This window comes from Jaculus jaculus, chromosome 13, assembly GCF_020740685.1.
Source record: "Jaculus jaculus isolate mJacJac1 chromosome 13, mJacJac1.mat.Y.cur, whole genome shotgun sequence".
NCBI classification, from domain to species: domain Eukaryota; kingdom Metazoa; phylum Chordata; class Mammalia; order Rodentia; family Dipodidae; genus Jaculus; species Jaculus jaculus.
The window spans coordinates 18,566,630-18,590,627 of record NC_059114.1 but is presented as its reverse complement, the minus strand read 5'-3'; the positions used below and the strand labels follow the sequence as shown (position 1 = coordinate 18,590,627).

The 23,998-nt window shown below is 49.2% G+C and overlaps 1 protein-coding gene across 3 annotated transcripts in view; it reads right to left on the bottom strand.

Moving 5' to 3' along the window:
* The window catches only part of Nos1 (nitric oxide synthase 1), a 138,494-nt gene that overhangs the window by 93,537 nt on the left and 20,959 nt on the right, over positions 1–23,998 (bottom strand). For all 3 annotated transcript variants that reach the window (XM_045132966.1, XM_045132965.1, XM_004664148.2), the window contains exon 2: positions 7,636–8,758. In XM_045132966.1, coding sequence (XP_044988901.1) covers positions 7,636–8,345 — 710 coding nt within the window. In that variant the 5' untranslated portion in view covers positions 8,346–8,758. The remainder of the gene's footprint in view (positions 1–7,635; positions 8,759–23,998) is intronic.

Here is a 23,998-nt window from a genome sequence, read left to right as displayed (position 1 = left end):
GGCTGTAGTGTGCAGAGGTCACCTGTCCAAGGTCACACGGCCGGGGACAATTTATGACCACTCTGCTTCCCACTGCTGCCCTAGCTGACCATTCTGGTGAACAGGGATTTCTGGGGACCTTGAGAGGGTTTGGTCAGACTGCATATTTATAAACAGCCTTAAATTTAAATGTTGTAGGTTCCCAACCAATGACTACACTCACTGAGTAAATTCAATGCTGGCAATGGTTTCTTTTTTTATTTTTTTGAGGTAGGGTCTGACTCTGGCTCAGGCTGACCTGGAATTCACTATGGAGTCTCAGGGTGGCCTCGAACTCATGGCGATTCTCCTACCTCTGCCTCCTGAGTGCTGGGATTAAAGGCGTGCGCCACCACACTCGGTCAGTTTTTTTTTTTTAAATCATTTCCTCATCGAAGAAAAAAATACACTTGGTGGAAGACACAGAATCATTAGGTGGGATTCTTTAGGCTGCTGAGCAGGCTGAATGGTCACTGTCCTCTGCCACTGCTTATGAATCCTTCCCACCCAACTGCCCCAGGTGGACCTCCGTGTAGGTGAAACCGTGTGGTCTCAGCGCCATTGGCATTTTAGGCCAGAGAAGTCTTTGCGGCACATCTTGTCCCTGTGAGATTTGAGCTCCGCCTGGGGCCACTCCCTGCTGTAGCCAGTACCAGTGGCCCACAGCCGGTCCATGTGCTGACGACCAAAGCTGTCTGTGGACACGGTGCAGGTGGACACCTTGCTGAGATGTACAGTGGTGGGTGTGGCCCTCCCTAGACTTATTCTAGACCCACACAGGGATCTGCAAAGGTCACGCACTCTTAGAAGCCACAAGTGTGGGGAAATTGTTATAAAACAGCCACAGGGGTGTGATAGGGTAACTGAATGGGACAGGGAAGAAGGCAGCAGTGGGATGGGTGATGGTCCCATGTCTGATCTCACTTCCTGCCTCCACTCATGACACTGCAGCCCCTCGGGCCTCCTCTCAGTTTCTTTTAACAAAATTATTTATTTGAGAGAAAGAGAGAGAGAGAGAAAGAGAGAATAGGCATGCCACTGCAAATGAACTCCAGACGCATGCGCCACCTTATGCATCTGGCTTACGTGGGTCCTGGGGAATCAAACCTGGGTCCTTTGGCTTTGCAGGCAAACGCCTTAACCACTAAGCTTCTTCTATCACTTCCTTGAACATCCTTCCGTGGTCCCTGCCTCAGGACCTTTTTGCTTGTTTTGACCCCTGCCAGGGATGGCCCTCCCTGGATTTTACATAGTTGATGCTTATTGCCTTTCCTGACCCCGATCTAGTTTCTATGCAGCCCCAGGCCAATTTCCCCACCACTGTTCCGTTTCCCTTCTGGTGTGTGTCTCTACGGGCAGCCATGCATGTGTCTGCTCAGTCCTCACTTCTCGCTTCTGCTATGGCTCCTGGAGGTCAGAGCTTCACAGCTCATCCCAGGAGCTGAGAGTGGCATCCTCAGTCAGTGCTCACTGCACGGGGGATGCTGAGATGCCCGCAGGTGACATGCCATGGACATGTGGCCTTCTTCCATAGCTCAGCCGTGGAACAGCGAGGTGCCCATTTGACAAGACAGAAAGGGACAAGGCAGGAGCGAAGCCCGGGGAAGGACGGATGAGGGAAGCCACGCGTGGGGGTGGGGGCAGAAGGGACATCACTCTGGGCTGTAACACCAAGGCTAAGTTATCGGCTCGGCTTCTTTGAGGAAGATTCCCAGCCATTCTGACCGGTATACGAAGCCCATGCAGCCCGGGCAGAGACGCTGGAGATAGTCTTGCTATAGGACACTGTAAGGGCGTCTCTATTTTTTAATTTTTATGTGTGTGTGTGTGTGCGTGCGTGCACGTGTGTGTGTGTGTGTGTGTGTGTGTGTGTGTGCAGGGTGCTTGTGGATGGCAGAGAACCACTTCAGGTGTCAGCTTGAAACAGGGCCTCTTATTCTGTGCTGCGTACACCAGTCTATCAGGTCCACGAGCTTCCCGACTCTGCCTCCCATCTCATTGTAGACGTGCTGGGCTTATAAACACTCGTGTTAAAGCACCCGGTGTTACGTGGGTTCTGGGGTCCTGAGCTCAGGTCCTCACACTTGTACGGGCAGTGTTTTACACACTGAGCCATCTCCCCACCAACAATTCTGATCGCAAGACAAGATAGGAACCAAGCAGACACAGGCCAGCCAGTCTCTCCTGCTACAGGGAGAGTGGGCTCCCACCTCCTCCCTCTCTCCCATGCTTGCTCAAGATAGGGGATGGGTGGTTGAGAAGCCCGCAGAACCAATGAGGAGGCTTCCTGTCTAACCCCAGGGAAGACTTCCTTCTTGCCTTGAAGGATTTTTGAGCTTGCTCATCTCGAGCCACATTAGTTGCATCAGGTTGGCGCTACTCCAGGCCTCGGTTTCCCCTTCAGACTCTGAGAACGCATTCTGCTACCTCCAGACGCTTGATGACCAGTAGGCCAAGACTGTGGCCCACAGCGTAATGTGTTGAGGTGACAGAGGTCGACAGCGCGGGTTTGGGGTCAAGTCTTAGTTTGGTCGCTCGCTGGCTGTGAGGCCTGGGATAAGTGACAGAACGTCTCTGAGCCCCGGTGCCTTTGTCCGTTAAGTGGAGACACTGTGAGCAGCAAGAGGAATTAATGGAAATGAACGCTTCGGCACCGGGCAGTTTCCCTTGGTGTGGCCAGAAGAAGCTAACTCTCAATGTGATTTTTAAAACTCAGGCCCTGGGCTGGAGCGATGGCTCAGAGGTTAAGGCACTTGCCTGCAAAGCCGGACCACCTGGGTTCGATTCCCCCAGCACCCACATAGAGCCAGATGCACAAGGTAGCACATGCATCTGGGGTTCATTTGCAATGTCGTTGCCCATTCTCTGACCCCCCTCTCTCCTTGCAAATAAAATAAAATAAAAAAACCTCAGGCTCATCACAGAAGGAACACGCCCCCTTCTCCATGATCAAGTTGCTTCTGTTGGGTTACAATTGCCTCCAGCTACCCTCCCTCAAGTGCGTTCCCTTTAACTCTGGGCACATATTGTGAGGTTCATGAGTAGAACCACAACAGTACTCTGGGGGCTGTGTGACCCTAGCTGAATGGTTTCACCTCTCTGAGCCTTAGTTTACTCACTTAGTAAATTGGGTTAAGGGCTAGGGAGATGGTTCAGTGAGTAATGCTTCACACACACACACACACACACACACCCACACGCACGCACACATGAGGATCTGATCCCCAGAACCCTCGCAAAATGCTGGCTGCAGTTCCGGTGTTGGGGAGACAGATAGGGAATCGCTGGGGCTTGCTGGCTATCCAGTCTAGCCAAATCAGTGGGCTCCAGGTTCAGGGAGAGGCCTTCTTAAAAGAATGACATGGCCAGGCACAGTGACATATACCTTTAATCCTAGCACTAGGGGAGGTGGAGGTAGGAGAACTGCCATGAGTTCGAGGCCACCTTGAGATTACATAGTGAATCCTAGGTCAGCCTGGGCTAAAGTGGGACCCTACCATGAAAAAAAAAAACCAAACAAACCAAAAAAAAAAAAAAAGCAAAACACTTTTTTTCTTTAGAGAAAGGCACCCAGTGTTGACCTCTGGCCTCCTGACTCACGCAGACCCATGCGCACACTTACCTGTGCACACACGTGGGCTCACACACGTACAGACATGCATCTACCCACACACAGGCTGAAACCATGGCCTACTTCTGTCGCAGCGTTCCGCAGGCTCTGAAGAAGGCGCTTGGAAGCTAACACAGCGCCTTGCCGGTGTGAATGGGGGTGGGTGATCTTACGGGGTGAGGCTGACCAGCTGGTCCAGATGGACACTGGACCAGAGACCTTGGCCTCCTTAGCGAGCCCTCCTCAAGGCGGCAAGCTGAGCAACCTCGATATCCTCCGCCACGCAACATTTTAAAGTGACCGCTCCCAAGTATGGAAAGTGCCAGAAGTCCTGATTTACTCCCCTCCCGCCCCTCATTGCATAGTAGGGCCACATTGCTCCCGGGTAAGGGGATGGGGCTGTCTCACTTGAGTAAACATCGCATTTACTCCCCAAGCCTCAAGGACAGTGCAGGCTGCTAAGTCCATTTCCACGAGGAAGACAAGACAACAGCCAGCCGTGAACCAGCCCTCCGCTGGGTCCCAGGGGCCACAGGTAGGAGTTTCCTGGATGTGGGCTCTGGGCTTGGCGTGTCTCATTCTCATCTAAGTGGCTCAGACTGATCACCCAGCATTCAGCCTCCAGGAAATTAGTGCCAACTTCCCATCCAAAACAGAGCCTGGATAAGGGGAGTCTCTGGAGGATGAGAATTTCTTTCTTTCTTTTTTTTTGTTTTTTAAATTTTTATTAACTTTATTTCAGAGAGAGAGGAGAATGGGCACACCAGGGCCTTCAGCCAATGTAAATGAATGTCAGATGCATGAGCTTCCTTGTGCATCTGGCTCATGTGGGACCTGGGGAATCGAAGCTGGGTCCTTTGGCTTTGAAGGCAAATGCCTTAACCTTTAAGCCATCTCTCCAGCCCGAGGATGAGAATTTCTTAAACAGCCTTGCATGCTAAGGGGCTTGGGTGTTCCTAGGGGGGCCAGCCCAAAGGACCTCAAAGGACATTCTCACTTGAGACATTCACTGATGCTGTTTTGTTTTGTTTGAGGCAAGGTCTGTAGCCCAGGCTGGCCTGGAACTCAATTAGATCCTTCTACCTCAGCCTCCTAAGTGCTGGGGTGAAAAGTGTGCACCACCACACCTGGCTTGAAGCACTGATTCTCAATGAGGTCCTATTTCATCCCCTAGGCAGCAGTGTGGCAATCAGAGGCACTCTAGACTGTTCTAATGCTGGAGGAATGGTTCTTATATCATGGTGGGAGGGAGGTGGCATCTGGGGTGGGGGGGTGACCTACAATGCCAGGGACAAACCCACATGAAGAGAGAGGGTGCTGGAGACTACATAACCCTTCATATTGATTAAAAAAAAAAAACAGATGGAAAGTTCCTAGGCAGAGATAGTGGCTCTATTTTACATATAAAGATAGTTTTACCATGCACCCGAGTCTTTCATGCCTACACCCACGGAACTGGGTGCAACAAGGAAATATTGACCCATCTGTCATCTCATTAAGAGCTGTTCACTATTTCAGAAAATCGTGTCACCAAGGAGACACTGCTGGTGGCACTGGAGATGCCAAAACGGCACATTTGTTGCCCTAGTGTACACAGTAATTCTGGGTTCAGATGTACAACCTGACCTCTTAGCTGGGGTTCAACCTGGACTCTGTCCAGTTGCAGGCTATTAGGAGTTACTTTAATGCCCCTCATTCAGTTTAAAATTTAGGGAATGAAAGAGATGAAAAAATATTATATTATTATATAATATATTATATATATTATTATTATATATTATATTATATTATATATTATATTAATCACCAGTTACCTTCTGGCTAATAAGGGAGGGACATTTAAAATGTATTAACATATAGGGGTCTGGAGGTCTGACATAGTTACAAGGCACTGAGCTAGGCATATGATGCCATTAGGTAATGCCATGCCGTGTGTGGTGGCACATACTTTTAATCCCAATACTCAGCAGGGTGAGGTGGGAGGACGGAGTGGGCTCAAGCCTCAGGTGCAAAGTAAGTGATAGGTAAGCCAGGATGCCAGGATACAGTGAGGCACTCCCTCAAAAAAAAAACAAACAAACAAAAAAAAAAAAAACCAAGCAAAGAAAAGAAAGAAAGAAAATAAATCTTACTCATCCTTAGACCCTGTCCCCTGCAAGACTTCCCCAGGCTCCCTTGACTTTCTGGGTGGCTTTCTCCCAAAAGTCATTTTGGTCAAACCACAGATCATGTGGAGGATGGAGCTGGGCGGCCAGAGGAAGGACCAGGACAGAAGAGAGATTGGATAGAGCAGAAAAATAGATGTGCGGGGTAGGATTCCCATACCATGCTTCATGTTGCTACTCCCTGGAGAAACACAGGCCAGGAAGTGCTTCTCTGGCTGGTGTTTAGGGTTTCCCTTAAAGCTTTTTGATTCCGAGCATCCCACTGGAGCCTCATGTTCTGTAGTACAGCTTTTTGTCCCTGTGTGTCAAGTGTGTGTGTGTTGGGGGGGTGGCGGGCCAGGGTTAAATTGGTGTGCAGCACCCATCTCCTAACTGTGGATCTCCTTGGGGATTCTCCATATCATATGGGGTTCAGGGAGATGAGGGTATGCCCCCAAATAAAACCCAAGGGAGTCTCACACCCACTGTACCAGGCCCAACTGCATCTCAGAGTCAAGTGTACGGAATATTTGATGCAATCCCAAATCAGTTGTTGTGGGTAGGGAACGACGCTCATATCAACTAAGAGAGTTCTCTGAACTTCTCTGCTATAGAATGAGGAAGGTTGAATTGTGTCAGCACATATCCCTAACATACCACGTTGCTCTAGCTCTTGAGTCCAGAATAGCACACTGCGTACATGATGTTTGCTAAATGAATGACACAGGGCTGTGGGAAGCTGCTTCAGCGGGGTCTCTAGCATCTCTCAGAGGACCTCTAAAAGCCCTTGAGCCGGGCGTGGCAGCGCACGCCTTTAATCCCAGCACTCGGGAGGCAGAGGAAGGAGGCTATCGCCGTGAGTTCAAGGCCACCCTGAGACTCCATAGTGAATTCCAGGTCAGCCTGGGCTAGAGTGAGACTCTACCTCGAAAAACAAACAACAAAACAAAAACCCCCCCAAACCCCCACAACTTTTGAGACAGGCACCTTTTTTTTAAAGAGGGGTTTGGGAAGTTGACGTGGGCTCTGCATGGTCTCAGCCCTGAACGCCCCACTAGGTGTGTCTAGTCCCTGGAAAGACGAGGTGGCTGTAGGGTCTCACATCTTTGGAACCCACTATTCTCCATGTGGTCCAACTTTCAGTCCCCCTTCAGAAGGAGTCTCTGTTGTTCACAGTGCTATCAGATCTCCTTCCCCAGAAACTCAGGAGGCACCAATTTGGCGAGCAAGAAGGGACAACACCCATTCCTTATTTTGTACCTTCAGTGTTCACATGCCAACAAGAATGTGGTTTGGAGGCACTGGGGCCAGTACTGGTGGGGGGGGGGTCCTTTACCCTCTTTGGGAATCTTCCTGTTCCTTAACTAGCTGTGAAGAGGAGAAAGACACTGAGGCAGATGGGAATCCAAGACTTTCTTCCCATGCTGCAGACCCAAATGAGCCATGCACACTTGCCTCTTACTGGCCAACTTCAGGGACGTCACCTCCCTATTCCCCAGGCCTTGATCTAATACCATGTGAAACATGGATCCTCCAGAAACTACCTTACAGGGCTCCTGGAACATTTCATGGGACAAAGATAGGAGGACACAAGTTCCGTATTATTACTTTCTTAATGATACTAACAATTAATTCATTACTAATTAATCCCAATTTCACAGCAGGAATTTCATCTGACACCTTAGGTCCATTTTGCCTCCAGAGACTGGGATGTTTGTGGGGAAGATGAAAGGTGGCCAAGCAACGTGTGTGGGCAGTTGTCTGAGACAACGGGTTGAACATGATTGGCTCCTGGGCCCTGGGTCTGCACCTCCACACACATGCATACACACAGGCACATGCACGGGCACCAGCGGAACTCACCTGTCCACCTGAACTCCTGTGTCTTTCATCTCTGCCTTGGCAGGTCCCCCTCTGTTGACTGCTTTGCCCCCACTGTTCAGGATGTTCAGCACAGGCTCTATCTCTCTGAGGAGTTCGTTGTGCTCCCCACTGCCCTGGACACCAAACTTGGCACTTTTCACGGAAGGCTCAACAGCCAAGCCATTGGCATGGGAGAGAGAGCCAGCCTCCTGCCTGTTGCCTTGAACATGCTGAGGGTCATTTCCTGGACCTGCAGCCCCATCCACTGCCAGCAGCTGCTCTTTGCTGATCGATGGTTGGTGGGACAGATCGACGGCTTTGGTAGGAGGACCCAGGGGCTGGGTCACCCGGATGGTCTTGGGGGTCCCGTCCCCAGTGAAGGTGGTCTCTAGGTGTGTGGTGAAACCCTCGGGGCCCCTCAGAATGAGGACCACGTGGGTCTCGGAGGCAATACCCCTGAGCACTTCCAGGGCGCTGTCATAGCTGAGGTCTACCAAGGGCCGGCCATTGACGGCGAGAATGATGTCTCCTGCCTGGATGAGGCCACTCTGCTCTGCGGCACCTCCTCGGATCAAGTCAGAGATGATGACTGGTGGCTTGCTGACCCTCTCCTTCACCAGAAATCCCAGACCCCCAACTTTGCGCTTGAAGAGGCGGACAGAAATGACGTTAGGTTGGATTTGCTGAACACCAAACATATGATCTTCCATGGTGTCTGCGTCCCAGAGTCCTGGTCCGAAGACCTCAAGATGTTGCAAGCCAAGATGATTTCCCCAGCAGGACTGGGCTCAGGCTACTCTGAGGGAACAGCTGGGGGACACAGGCTGTAGAGGCTTCTGTCGTCTCTGTCTTCGACGTCAACTTGGCGTCATCTGCTCACTGCCATCCGGCTGTCGGTGGTATGATGTCATGGGTCCACCTCTCACCTTGTTCTCAAAAGAAGCAATGGTCAGTGGGGCAGATGTTAGGAGAAGTGACGGGATGTGTCCCTACGCAACAGGTCAGGCAGGCTGGGGAGGTGCTGCGTCTGGTGGCTGTGTCTAGAAGTGACGCACGTGAACTATGCTCTGGACATCTTGGTCACTGGCCTGTTAGATGCAGCTGTGACCTAGGGCTTCTGGGGCTGCAAAGACAGAGGAAAAAATAATAATAATAATAAAAAAAAAGGATAGATGGAAGCAAGTACCAAACATGGTCTTCAAAGCTAGGCTAGAAAGCGCTGCTAAGTGGCAAGCAGAGGGAGCACTTGGAGTTTTGAACCCAACCCAGAAGCTCAGTTATTCTTCCTCGAAGGGACACCCACCTTTCCACCCTAGCACTGACTGCCTAGATTCATCTTTGTGCTCAAAGGACCTCCCTGGGGAAGCCCCGGACAGCCAGCTGCGGAAACCAGATGCTAAGATTCTCAGAGTTCTCACGTTTCCCACACGGCATCCCCACCATGATTTGTCTCACAGAGCTCTGGCTTTTTCACACATTTTCCATTCACTCTCCGAAGCTATCCCGCAATGGACCACTGGTTCCTCGTCCCAGACCCCTCTTTGCACAACAAACTTAATAGAATGAGACGGGCACCACCTTCCATGGTCCCATGAGCGGAGGATGTCAGCTGGTCATCATGGCCATTTTTGCCATCATTGACTTGTCTCAAGTTCACAAATTTTTTATACAGCTGGGGAGCCGGGTGTGGTGGCGCACACCTTTAATCCCAGCACTCGGGAGGCAGAGGTAGGAGGATTTCCATGAGTTCGAGGCGACTCCATAGTGAATTCCAGGTCAGCCTGGGCTAGAGCGAGACCCTACCTCGAAAAAACCAAAAAATAAAAAAATAAAAAAAACATACAGCTGGGGATGGGGTCTAGGGAGACAGTTCAGTGGGTAAAGTGCTTGCCATGCAAGCATGAGGATATGGGTTCAGATTCTCAAGATCCCTGTAAAAACTGGAGGTGGAGGCGCGTGCTTGTAAATCCTGGCATTGAGGAGGCAGAGATAGGAAGATACCTCAAGTTGGCTGGCTAGATAGACTAGCTGAATTGGTGAGGTGAAGGCAGCCCACATTGAATTCTGACCTCCACATACACACGCACACAAGCACGCACAGATCTCCCTCAGTTGTACCCGTGGAGACATGGACTCACATATCATAGGTAAAAAAAACAATATATATACCCTTTGTCATGTTACAAACATTGTTAACACCAAAGAGATAGGTCTATACAAAACTGTGGAAGACGGCTGGAGAGATGGCTTAGCGGTTAAGGCGCTTGCCTGCGAAGCTTAAGGACTCATGTTCAACTCTCCAGGTACCATGGAAACCAGACACACAAGGTGATGCAAGTGGGCAAGGTCACACCTGCCCACAAGATGGCTCACGCGTGGAGTTTAAGTGCACTGGCTAGAGGCCCTGGCATGCCGATTCTCTCCTTCTCTCTCTTGCTTTCTCTCTCATGAAAACAAAACTACAAAAAAGTCTTTGGAAGAAATTAGTTCCCCACAGACCATGTGAAAACCTTAGGAAGAGTGGACTTTGTACCAAGGGCACAAGCTATTTCAAATGTATCATTTTTTTTTCTCTCTCTCTTTTTTTTCTAGGTAGAGTCTCACTCTAGCCCAGGCTGACCTGGAATTCACTAGGTAGCCTCAAACTCAAGGCGATCCTCCTACCTCCTCTGCCTCCCAAGTGCTGGGATTAAAGGCATGTATCATTTAAAAAAATTTTTTTGCATGTGTATCGTGTTTGTATGTGGTATGTGGTGTATGCACATGCTTGCAGATGTACCAAGGCTAGAGGAATATGCTGAATAGCTCCTATCTATTTATCTGACAGAGAAAGAGGGAGAGAGAGAGAGAATGGATATGCCAGGGCCTCCAGCCACTGCAGACGAACTCCAGACACATTGTGCCCCCGCTTCAGCATCTGGCTAATATAGGTCCTGGGGAATTGAACCTGGGTCCTTTGGCTTTGCAGGCAAATGCCTTAACTGTTAAGCCATCCCTCCAGCCCTGAATATCTCTTTCTATGGTTCATTTGCATGTTTCCTGAAGACACAGCCTCTCTCAGCTTCTGGAGTTTGCAGTTTTTACGAGTCCCAGAAATTCTCCAATCTCTGCTCCCAGCTGCGTATTTGGGCGCCAGGTAAACAAACCTGGGACCCCCTCAGGCTCTCATGCTTACACGGGAAGTGCTCTTAGCCATTGAGCTATGTCCCTACTTTTGTTTTGCCAAGTTTCAGTTTTGGAGCCTTGAAAGGCTGGCCATTTCTAAATCATCAGTTGTCTCAGCTCAGAATAAAATAGGGTGTGGATGAGGTGCCAAACGCCAACCAAGGCCAAGCTGGAGAGGCGACAGCCCAGCTCTGTTTGTGTGTGTAGCAGCGGGTCCCCTAGATGTGGGCTGGGACAGATGACCTGTGGGTGGGGGGTGGAGTGGGGCTGGGAGGGGGCCATTGGGTTCTCCCCAGAGCCCCATCTCTAGTCCTGCACCCTTTCTTTTCATCATCCCCTCCACACGCCAGCACAAGGAGGGAGCCCCCATCTGCCAACACAACCCACAAACTTGACACTCTCATTTCCCTTTTAGCAACTTCCCGGGGGGCACCCCGGGAGGCCGAGGTGGCTGAGAGGCGCCCACTGCCTTTGAGAGCAGGAGGAGGTGGGTGCAGAGGTCCCCCACCCTCCAAAGAAGGTGCCACCCCCCCACAACCCCAGAGGCTGGTTAGTGTTTTTTTTTTTTCTTTTTTGCAGCTCGCATTACGTAACAACGCCAGCACCAGCAGCGCCATGTGGGTGGGGGAGTAATGAATCCCCGGGCCCAGCCCCGGCTGCCTTCTCCATCTGGCGTCGCTCTGTGTGTGTGTGTGTGTTTCTCTCTGTGGGCTCATAGGCATCACCCTCACGCTGCACCACTTCTGTGCTGTGCGTGGCCCGTGGGGCAGCAGGCTGAGTGAGTGTCTCTCCGCATCTTGCTGCCGGGGCTTTGGTTGGCAGGGGAACACGAGGGACCGCTGTCCCCCGTCTCGTCTTGGGTCAGATGGCTCACTTTCTGCTGGCCCTACTCCTGCCTGCACCCCGTGTCTCCCGGGTATCAAACCCGGACTGCTTGGTGCTTGGTTGTAGGCAAGCTCCCTCTTTCTGGGTCCACTCTCAGCTCTGGGCTCCGCTCTTTTTAAAAATTTTATATATATATATATATGTTTGAGAGATAGGGAGGAGAGAGAGAACGAGCATACCAGAGAGCCTCCAGCCACTGCAAAGGAACACCAGCCGCATGTACCACCTTCTGCATCCGGCTTACGTGGGTCCTGGGGAATCAAACACGGGTCCTCTGGCTTTGCAGGCAAGTGACTTAACTGCTAAGCCATCCTTCAAGCCCTTCACATTTTTTAAAATTTATTCACGAGAGAGGGGGGGGGGGAGAATGAATGAATATGGGCATGCCAGGGCCTCCAGCTACTTCAAACCAAACCCCAGACACATGTGCCACCTTGTGCATCTGGCTTATGTGGGTCCTGGAGAATTGAACCTGGGTCCTTTGGCTTTGCAAGCAAACACCTTAACTGCTAAGCCATCTCTCCAGCCTTCCATTCTTTTTTTGAGGTCGGATCTCACTCTAGCTCAGGCTGACCTGGAATTCACTATGTCGTCTCAGGGTGGCCTCGAACTCACAGTGATCCTCCTACCTCTGCCTCCCGAGTGCTGGGATTAAAGGCGTGTGCCACCATGCCCGGCTCCAGCCTTCCATTCTTTAATGGAAGAAGAGGCTTGTGGGGGGAGACAAGGATCCCAGGCTCCTATTCCACATGCTGGCTTGGGTGAGACCTTAGCAAAGGACACAGCCTGGACTTGGCCTTTGGGGTCCTTTACTTAAGGAAACAGAAATAAGGTAATTCCCCAGCCGCACGCACTTTGTCTTGTCTCTGTTATCTTCTTGAAGCAGGGAGGGCTAGTGGCTGGCACTTGAGAAACTAGAATCCTTTCTTTCTTTCTTCCTTCCTCTCTTCCTTTCTTCTTCCCTCCCTCCATCCCTTCCTTCCTCCTTCCTTCTTTCCCTCCATCCTTGCTGTCCTAGATATGGAATTCAGGGTCTGGCAAGTAAGTACTTCACCACTGAGCTATATCCTGAGCCCTCCTTTTATTTTATTTTATTTCAAGACAGTGTCTCAGTAAGTCACCCAGGCTGGACCTGAACTCATTTTGTATCCAGGTTAGGCCTTAAACATGTTGCCCACCTTCCTTGGCCTCTTGAGGAGCTGGGATGCTAAAATCAAGCCTCCACTTCTGTCATTAATCCTAATCTTAATAATCTCATAGCACCTTGCCCTCTTTTTCTTCCCAAAAGAACCACTGCATTCACTATCATGTTTCATTCTCATCCTGATCCAGCCCAACTTCAACTCTCCTATTTTACATGTGGATAAAAACTTTTAAATATTATTTATTTATTTATTTGACAGAGAAAGAGGGAGAGGGCAAGAGGAGGAGGAGGAGGAGAGAGAGAGAGAGAGAGAGAGAGAGAGAGAGAGAGAGAGAGAGACAGACAGACAGACACTGGGCATGCCAGGGCATCCAGCCAGTGCATACGAACTCCAGACGCATGTGCCCCCTTGTGCATCTGGCTAATGTGGGACATCAAACCTGGGTCCTTTGGCTTGGCAGGCAAATGCCTTAACCGCTAAGCCATCCCTCCAGCCTGGAAAATTTATTTATTTTATGAGAGAAGAGAGAGAAAGAACTGCCACCCCGGGGCCTTCATCCACTGCAATTGAACTCCAGACACATGTGCCACCTTGTGTGCATGTACAACCTTGTGCTCTTGAGTCACCTTGTGCATCTGGCTGATGTGGGATCTGGAGAGTTGAACATAAGTCCTTAGGCTTTGCAGGCAAGCGCCTTAGCTACTAAGCCATCTCTCTGGCCCATAGGTGGATAAATTAATCTGCTCGAAGAAAGCTCACTTGTCCCAGGTTGCAAATATCCAGTTTTCACAAGCTTAAGAGTTGGTTAAGGTCCCTCCTGGCTCTATCTGCGTGCTTCCGGGTGAGATCTTTATTTGCTCTAATATCCACCTTCCTATCTGTCAAATGGGCCATTAGTAGGTTGGAGGATTCAAGAAGACAGTGGATGTAGAAGGCAGCAATGTCATGGAGAATGTTAAAAAAAAAAAACAAACCTGGTTTCCTGTTATCATTACATAATGTGATGGTCTGGACTCCCTTGGTTTTAATCAGTGTACTTTCTGCTCAATCATGATCCTGCCAAGGAACTTCCTGTGTCATCTCCAACGGGACCCTTCCCTGAAAACGGCATCAAGGACTCTCACCCTGGTTATCCACAGGGCCGCTGTCCAGAGGGAGATGGAAGCTGGGCAGGATGGCCTGCCAAGCCCGCCTCCGCCCTCTGGAGCTGGGACTCTAAACAAATCCCATATGCCCATGCGCCTGAGTACGTACCATGGAAACAACACTTGGACTCGAGCCTCATTCGAGTACCGCAGCCGCTCCGGGTGTATTTATTTCTTTTACCTTGCTGGGAGGAAGCAAGTAGCCCACTGTAGGAGCCAACTAACTGCCAAGGAGAAGCAGGCAGTCAAAACAGGCTAGTGTCTGATGCCACCTCCTTGCTGTGCGACCTTGGGCTCACAGCTCCCCACTCTGGGCCTCATTTCCACAATGGGAGGATCAGGAACAAGAATTCCTGGCTAAAATAGGTGCGATCCCTCTGCCTGAGGTCTTACTTAGTCCTTACAGCCACCATAGGTGGTAAGGGTCTCTGCCTTGTGGTGGGATATAGTTCAGATATCTAAACCAAGGAGGCATTTCTGAATCCGCATGGATCTGGACCATTTCCTATTGTCAACCATAATCCTAATGACAGCCCCACTACGTAGTGGCCAAAGTGCACTTTTTTTTAAAATTTATTTTTATTTATTTATTAGAGATGAGAGAGAGAGGCAAGCCAGGGCTTTCAGCCACTGCAAATGAACTCCAGATGCATGCGCCTCCATGTGCATCTGACTTATGTGGGACCTGGAGAATTGAACCTGGATCCTTAGGCTTCACAGGCATGCACCTTAACCGCTAAGCCATCTCTCCAGCCCCCAAAGTGCACCTTTTAATTCCAGCCATTCTTTTCGCCACCATGCGACTCATGGTCACGGTCAGGTTCAGTCCCCCTCCCCACTATGTAAGGGGACATTAGGCTACTCCAGGGATGCCTGCTTGTCCAGGTTTGTTGTTGCTTTCCAATTCTGGCACTTTCCACTTCTAGATTAGGATGAAGAGGAGACACCGAGACCCTCTAGTCTGCCTCCTTTTATTCACTAGGAGGAGTCCAGGCCTGGAGTGCTCATTCAACGTGGAATGGCCATGTTGGATGGAGAGCCGCATGGTCCGAGATGGCAGCCACTCACCACATGTGACCATGGTGTGTCCTGGCTGTGGCTGGGGCACTTCAGCTGTGGTTGAGAGGGGCTGTAACAGCAAAGCACGCCTTGGGCATCACACCAGTCCAGATTGACCTGAAACTCACTCTGTAGCTCCAGGCTGGCCTCGAACTCACAGCGATCCTCCTACCTCATTCAAAAATGTTAAGGGGGCTAGAGGGAAGGCTTAGCAGTTTAAGTCACTTGCCTGCAAAGCCAAAGGATCCAGGTTTGATTCCCCAGAACCCAAGTAAGCCAGATGCACGCGGTAGCGCATGCACGTAGAGTTGGGGTGCAGCAGCTGAAGGCCCTGGTGCGCCCATTCTCTCTCTCCCCCTCCTCTCTCAGACAAATAATAATAAAATATTTTAAACAATAAAAGGGCTGGAGAGATGGCTTAGCAATTATGGTGCTTGCCTGCAAAGCCAAAGGACTCAGATTCAACTCCCCAGGACCTGTGTAAGCCAGACGCACAATATGGCACATGCATCTGGAGTTCACTTACAGAGGCCAAAAGCCCTGATGTGCCTATTCTTTCACTGACTCTGCCTCTCTTTTTCAAATAAGTAAATAGAAATAAAATCTACTTTTTATAAAAGCATTAAAATTTTAAACATTTTTTTCCATGTTGAAATGATAATATTACAGATTCATTGGGCTAAACAAAAGTATTGTTTTCTTTGTTACTTTTGTAAAGCTTCTTTTTAATTTTAATTTCTCAATGTATTTTTTGGTGGTAGTAAGGATGGAACCCAGGGCCACGTCCAATGCTCCCTCACTGGGCTTATTTATAAATAAAAAGGGAGATCCTACAACACACATAAATGCAGTATTTACTCTGGAAGGAGTGGCTATCTGTGGTTGCTCCTTCCAAGGCATCTTGGAAGCCAGAAGCTGGAGGGGCGAACACGTGGCACTGAATACCTTTCCTCCTACTTGAATATCATGTGAATTACTTAAATCACATGGGTGCTATCTTTTAAACAAACAAAGAAACAAAAGAAAGAAAACAAAACTCAGCCTGTGAACTCGTTTGTAGTTTGCACACCCACAGAAGAGTCACTTATAGAGTCACAGCCCTATTCCCCTGATTCCCTCCAATCTTATTTAAAAACAGATGCCAGGTTCTCCCCGTCTTACAAAACAAACACAACGTCGCCATCCCCCACAGAAACAAAAGATCGAAAGTGTCAACCCAACTGTGGTCCTTCTATAAAAACTACCCCCAAACAACCGACTTCCTCCCATCCCCAGAGCCCCTAATTTGCAGTCTTCTCCATGGATCAGCACCCAGGATTCAAGCTGAAGTGTTTCTCCCACGCCAGCGAGTAACAGCCACAAGCCAGCCACCTCCCTGGAAGTCAGCAGGGTGTTCCTGACATTCTGCGCCTTGGGGAGGTGCGCGCGCGCGCGCGCGCGCATGTGTGTGTGTGTGTGTGTGTGTGTGTGTGTGTGTGTATGTGGGTTGGGGGAGATCACGGAAACACAGCCTCAAGGACCGGGAACAAGTCCCCAAGCACGGACTTGCTACAGCTTGCTTACAGTGACTTTGACCTTCCCACATCTCTGGGAGAAGAAAAAGGCTCAGCTTGAGAGTCAGGAGCAAGGAGGTAGATGATGGAGGGAGATGTGACCCCTGTCGCAAGGGGTTTTGAAGACTCTGACACTGATGCGTGGCACAGCCTCTTGGGATACCAGCACGGTGATGTTGGCTGCGTTTTAAAGTACACGTGCTTCTGACGTGGTGATTGAAACCTTGCATTTTCTCCAACGCATAAACTATAAGGAACATTCATAAGCACATACACATGCATATATGCATGCAACACACATACAGGCAGGTATGTCCCACCCCCAACATGTGCGGCCACGCTCCCTCACAGGGGTTGTTCCGAACAAGAGACAGAGTCAGGAACGGTTTTGGAGAGCTGAAGTAGGAGGATCAGGAGTTTGAGGCCAGCCTGGGCTGCAGAGTGAAACCCTGTCTCAAATACCCCAACGATGCCAACAAGAAAAGCAAGAACAGGGCTAGAGAGATGGCTTAGTGGTTAAGTGCTTGCCTGTGAAGCCTGAGGACCCCGGTTCGAGGCTCGGTTCCCCAGGACCCACGTTAGCCAGATGCACAAGGGGGCGCACGCGTCGGGAGTTGGTTTGCAGTGGCTGGAAGCCCTGGCACGCCCATTCTCTCTCTCTCTCCCTCTTTCTCTCTGTCTGTCTTTCTCAAATAAATAAATACAAATAAACAAAAATTAAAAAAAAAGAAAAGCAAGACCAACAAAAGATGAGGAATATATAAGTGGAGTTAGTAGAGGAGAAGTAAGGAAACAATGGGGTGCTATGCAGCTATTGTTCTGGGGTGGCATTAAGTTGGTGGTGGAGATCAATGGGGGCTGAAGAGATCGCTAAGTGGTTAATTGCTTGCCTGCAAAGCCTGAAGAGCCAAGCCCAATGTCCAACATAAGCCAGATGCACAAAGTGGCACTTGCATCTGGAGTTCGTTTGCGGCAGCTGGAGGCCCTGTTGTGCCCATCCTTTTTCTCTCTCGCTTTGTATGTCCCCCTTCTCTCTGTCTCTGCTTGCAAATAAATAGTAAACATTAAAAACAATCAATGAAGAATGAATGACCTTCAGGATCTATTACTCCTTTTCAAGCAATGGAGCACACTGATATAGGGCTGTGTTCAGGCATCTAGCCTGTGTGTGTCTCATAGTTCCCTGTCAGCTTGGGGATATGCTGAATGCTTGGGAAGAAATATCCTGGCTATCAGTAATAGCAATTACTCCTCAGAAAAGGAATAGGAGGCTCAGATTTGGGTGTAATAAGGAAAGCTCATTTTCTTGTCCATTCTTTTATACTTGATTATGGACTAAGTAATTTTCAATTATTGGTTTGATTATTGTTTTTTAGTAACACTTTTAAAAATGATTACATGATGGGAGGGGTGCTGGACAGTTGCCTAAGCAGTTAAGGTGCTTATCTACAAAGCCTAATGACGGGAGTTCGATCCCCCAGTATCCACGTAAAGCCAGATGCACAGAGTGGCACGTGGAGTTTGTTTGCAGCAGCTGGAGGCTCTGGTGCACCCATTCTCTCCATCTGTCTCTACCCTATCTCTCTGGCTGCAAAAAAATAAAATTCTTTTAAAAAAATTTAAAATAAAATCATACATGGTCTTTGAAGCCAGACTGTCTTAGCTTCTCTACTTAGCTTTGTTTTTAAAAAAATGTTTAAAAAAAATTTATTTATTTATTTATTTGAGAGCAAAAGAGAGAGAGAGAGAGAGAATGGGCACGCCAGGGCCTCCAGCCACTGCAAACGAACTCCATATGTGAGCGCCCCCTTGTGCATCTGGCTAACGTGGGTCCTGGGGAATTGAGCCTCGAACCGGGGTCCTTAGGCTTCACAGGCAAGTGCTTAACTGCTAAGCCATCTCGCCAGCCCTTTAGCTTTGTGATAATAGACAAGTTACTTCACCTTTCTATCTCACTGTTTCTACGTGTGTAAAATGGAGATAATGACAGTGCTCAGGTATCTGTGTGGAAGGAATGAGGCAATAGCCCAAAGACACCCCAAAGATGAGGGGAAGCACCAAAGAAATGGAGCCTGTTACGTCCAGGTAAGCCATCATTTTTCTACTGCACGTCTGCGGATGCACGCTACTCAGAGCCTTGGTGCTGTGGACACAGACCCACGCCATCAGCCACTCCTAGGGATGATCAGAGAGCAAGACTGGGGATGCTGGGCTGGGAAGCACGAGAGATGTAGCTGGAGACACTTGAGCCCCGGACCCTGGTGGCTGAGTCAACCCCATGAAGGTGAGATGAGAAATCCCTGCTTCATCCATCATCTAGGGACAGCTGTGGGGCTGTGGTCTCCACATTGGGTGAGGTGAGATGAGTCATAACTCACCTTTGTTTTGCAAAGTTCAGTGACCCGAGCCAGCTCAGCCATCTGAAAGCCACTCACTCCATCCATCATACTGACAGAAAGTTCCAGAGTTCAGAGCTGAGGTTCTTAATTTCTTTCTGCTCGTCTCTCGCCATTGCTGGACCTGCCTCATTACTGTGTAGAGGTCACAGCCAGAATTCAGGACCTGTGACCGGGGTCTACCTCCTGTGAGCCTCAGATTGCTCATCTGTAAAACGGGAATGCTGATGGTCTAGATCAACAAATTGCAGGATGGCTGGGGATGTAACTCCCCTGGAGCACTTGTCCAGTGCGCACGAAGCCCTGGCTTTGAGTGCCAATGCCGCACAAACTAGATGTGGCGGCGCATACCTATAATCCTAACACTGGAGAGGCGGAGGCAGGATGATCATAAATGCAAAGTCATCCTTGGCTGCCTAGTAAGTTTGAGATTAGCCTGGGATACTTGAGACCCTGTGTTAAAAATCCAGAAATAAGGGCTATACACATGGCTCAGTCTGTAAAGTAAGCCTGATGGTCCAGGTTCAATTCCCCAGCACCTACATACAACCAGACATGCAAAGTGGCGCATGTGTCTAGAATCTGTGTGCAGTGGCAGGAGGCCCTGGTGTGCCAATTCTCCTCCCTCTCTCGAATAAATAAATCTTTTAAAAATATAAATATTAGCCAGGTGCAGTGGTGCATGCTTTTAATCCCCACAGAGGTATGAAGATCGCTGTCAGTGAGTTTGAAGCCCAGCCTGAGATTACATAGTGAATTCCAGGTCTTGCTGGGATACAGCAAGACCCTACCACAAAAAATTTCTTTTTTTTTAAAATGTAAAACATAAAATAAATTACATGAGTTAGGTAGGAGGGCATGCAATGGGATGACCCATGTCACATACATGTCACTGTCAACTATTACTTTTACAGTTGCAGGAAAATGAAACTTTGAACCCCAACACCAACCTCCGCCCAAAAAACAAACATTCAAGCCAGATGCATGGACTTTATAAACATGGCCAAGAGGCCAAGAGGATAGCCTCATGGCTACTAGAAGGAAGCATCATGGCTTCAGAATGTTTCTTGAGATCAATAAAGATAGGGCTGGGGGATGCTGAGTTGGTAAGATCTTTGGCTCACAAACATGAGGAACTGAGTTTGACCCCCAGAATTTTCGTAACATGTCAGGTGTGGTGGCCAGGGCTGGTCATCCCAGCCCTAGCGTGGCAGAGACAGGCGGACGTCTGGGATAGCCGGTCTAGCCTAATTGGTGAGCTCTAAGCCTAGGGACCCTGTGTCAAAGGAGGCGGATGGTATTTGTGAGGACGACACCCACATTTGCCCTCTAGTCTCTTCACGAACATGCGTACACATGCACTAATAAAAAAATGGAATCAGGGACTGAAGAGATGGCTCAGCGGTTAAGGCGCTTCCATGCAAATCCCAAGGACCTAGGTTTGATTCCCCGGTACCCATGTAAGCCAGATGCACAAAGTGGCACATGGAGTTTGTCTGCAGTGGCTGGAGGCCCTGGTGTGCCCGTTCTCTCGCTCTCAAATAACTAAAAAAAAAAAAAAAAAATGGAATAAATAAAAACAGATGGCATACATTTTTCTATCCCTTAGTAAACCTTTCCTCCTTCACTTTTTCTCCCCACTTCTTTTCTCTTTCCCTCCCTTTGTTCTTCTCATTAAAAATTTACTTATGAGAGAGAGAGAGAGAGACAGAGACAGACAGACAGACAGACAGACAGACAGACAGACTATAGGGGCAGCCAGGGCTTCCCACCACTGCAAACACACTCTGGACACATGCTCCGCTTTGTGCATCTGGATTTACAAAGGTACTGGTGGGGAAGTGAACCTGGGCCATCGGGCTTCGAAAACAAGCAATTTTAGCTGCTTTAGCCATCACCCCAGCTCTTTCCTCTCATTTACATTGTTCCGTCATTATTCCATCCACTCTCACATTGCCCGTTCATTCATCCACTCTCACAACAGCTCTCACTCTAGACAGCGAGGTGCTCGGCTCTGGGGCTATAGGGTAGGTGTGGGGATGAGACGGACAACATCCTCACCCTCTGCTCACACCCAGGGGTGAGTAGCACAGGGATATAAGTGGCTAACATAGTCTAGTGGAGGCTCTCAGGGAAGGCTTCCAGAGTGAGGATACTGAGCTGACCAGATGAACAAGGAGGACGGGGGGACAGGAAGGTGGGGAAAGAGACCAGCAGGTAAGAATGCACTGAGGTTGGGAACAGGCAGGCACTTTGAGGCCCTCGAGGTAAGAGAGGAAAGCCAGGGTCTCAGGCTAAGGCTGGACCATGAAGGTCTCCGAGAAGCAACTTAAAGATTCTGGATTCTAACTTCAAAAAAGTAAACACCGCCGGGCGTGGTGGCGCACACCTTTAATCCCAGCACTTGGGAGGCAGAGGTAGATGGATCACCGCGAGTTCGAGGCCACCCTGAGGCTGTATTAGTGAGTTCCAGGTCAGTCTGGACTAGTGTGAGACCCTACGTCAAAAAACCAAAAACATAAAAATAAAAACAACAACAAAAAAGTGAACACCACAAACCTTCCCAATCATTCTCTCAAAACATGGGTAAATGAATGGAATAGGTAGTTCTTGAAGGATGAAGTTTGGGACTGGAGAGATGGCTCAGCTGTTAAGGTAATTGCCTACAAAGCCTAACGACCAGGGTTTAATACCCAAGTACCCATGTAAAGCCAGATACCAAAGTGGTGCATGTGTCTGGAGTTCGTTTGCAGTGGCTGGGGGCCCTGGTGCACCCATTCTCCCTGGCTGTTTCTCTTCTTTCTCTCTCTGCTCGTATATAACTTATATATATACATACATACATATACATATGTATATATATATACATATATATGCATGTGTGTATATATATATGTATGTATGTGTGTATATATATGTGCATACATATGTGCATATATATGTGCATATATATGTATGTATATATATATATCTACAAGATATATATATATACATATATACATACATATATATATATACATATATACATACATATATATATATATATATCTTGTAGATTTCTTCTCAACCCTGTTGGAATGGCTGAAATGCAACAGCAAAGGGAGGTGCCTTGAAACAACAAAACCTAAACTAGTTCTATTGAACTAGCACGCAATCCGGCTATGCTAAACCACTCCTGGGTATACACTCAGAGCATCCTAATGTCATCAATACAGTTACCTATTGAGCTACCACGGGATCCAGCTATGCTGTACCACTCCTGGGGGTACACTGAGGGGATCCTGAGTGAGCATACCATACAGACGCTGCACACCCATGTTGATTTCAGCACTGTTCACAATAGCCCTCCTAGGCATGCAGATGAGTGAAATTGTGGTGTGTGTGTGTGTGTGTGTGTGTGTGTGTGTGTGTGTGTGAGAGAGAGAGAGAGAGAGAGAGAGAGGGAGAGGGAGAGGGAGGTGGAGTTTTATTTGGCTGTAAAGAAGGAAACAGTGGGTTGAGCAGATGGCTCAGTGGATAAAGCCCTTGCCATGCAAGCATGACTACCTGCGTTTTGATCTCCGGCCCCCAGGAGAAGCGGGACACTGCAGCGTCTGGAATCTCAGTGCTCGTGTGGCAAGAACAGAGGCAGAGGCAGGGGAATCTCTTAGAAGTTCCCAGTCTGGCAAATGGAGTGGTGGACAAGAGACCCTGTCTCAAAAAGACGGTGGCAGGCAAGGGCTGTCGCTCAAAGTTGGCCTCTGGCCTCCCCGCTCATACGGTGTCCTGTGGGTGCCCGCGCTCCTACACACGGCCGAGTGCGCCCATGTGCACGCACACCGTACACGCAGACGCCGGAATATGTCTGAAATCATGTAATTTGCGGGGAGATGGATGGAACCTGAGATCTGCACTGTTAAATGAAATCAACTGGACTCACGCAACGACATGCGTAGGCTGAGGGTTGCCAGGAGTTCCAGGCCAGGCTGGGCTACCCAGTGAGACCCTTGCCACAAAAACCAGAGAAATAGGCTGGGTGTGTGGTGGTGCACGCCTTTAATCCCAGCACTTGAGAGTCAGAAAGAGCAGGATCGCTGTGAGCTTGAGGACAGCCTGAGAGACTACATAGTGAATTACAGGTCAGCCTGCACTAGAGTGAGACCCTTACCTCAGAAAGAGAGGGGCGGGTGGGTGGGGGGAAGACAGACAGATGTTACAGTTTTCCCTCATATTTGGAATCTACAAAAAACACCCCATATGCATGAAAGTAGAAGCGGGGGGCGCTATTTGGAATGAGGGGAACCAGGAGCAGGGGTTGAAGGAGATTAACGATCACCATGAGCACAGTACATGACACACATGTATGAAAGGTCATTAAAAAATCCATCATTTTGTACACTACTTTGAAAACAATTTGGACTTTATCCTTAGCGGGGCAGCAAGCCTTGGGCACCGTGACAGGGTTTCTGTGGTCAAATCTGGGTTTGGTAAAGATTGCTGCTGGTCAGCAGAGAGGGCAGGAGACCCAAGGAGGCTTCAGGGATCCCTGCCAGGAGCTGCTGCAGCCCAGAGATAAGGTGCCATGGCGGTCAGGCCCAGGGTGGAGACAGGGAGGAAGGAGGGAAGTGAACCCAGGAGGCTGAGTCACCGAGATGTGGAGAAGGGTTGGATTGAGAGGCTAAGGGAAGAGGGAGTTGTCCCTAGAGACTTCCTGGCTGGCTTCTGGTTTTCACAGTAGGTGGGGTGGGAACTACTTCCTAAGAGGAACCCAGACCGGTGGGGTGAAAGAAAATAACAACAGAAGGGAGTCATTTATGGAACCGTACTTCCTGAATCCTAATGCATACCTTAACTGTGGTCTGATTTAGTGCAGGAGACACCGCTTTCTAACACCCAAACTTCCCGAAGTGGGGAGATGACAGGAAAGACGCGTGACCTGGTTCATTCCCTACCCTTGTCACTGCCTGCCGGTTTGATCTCAAGAGAGTCATTTAACAACATGGCTGGCAATTTTCTTTCCGTGAAATTGAGAAAGT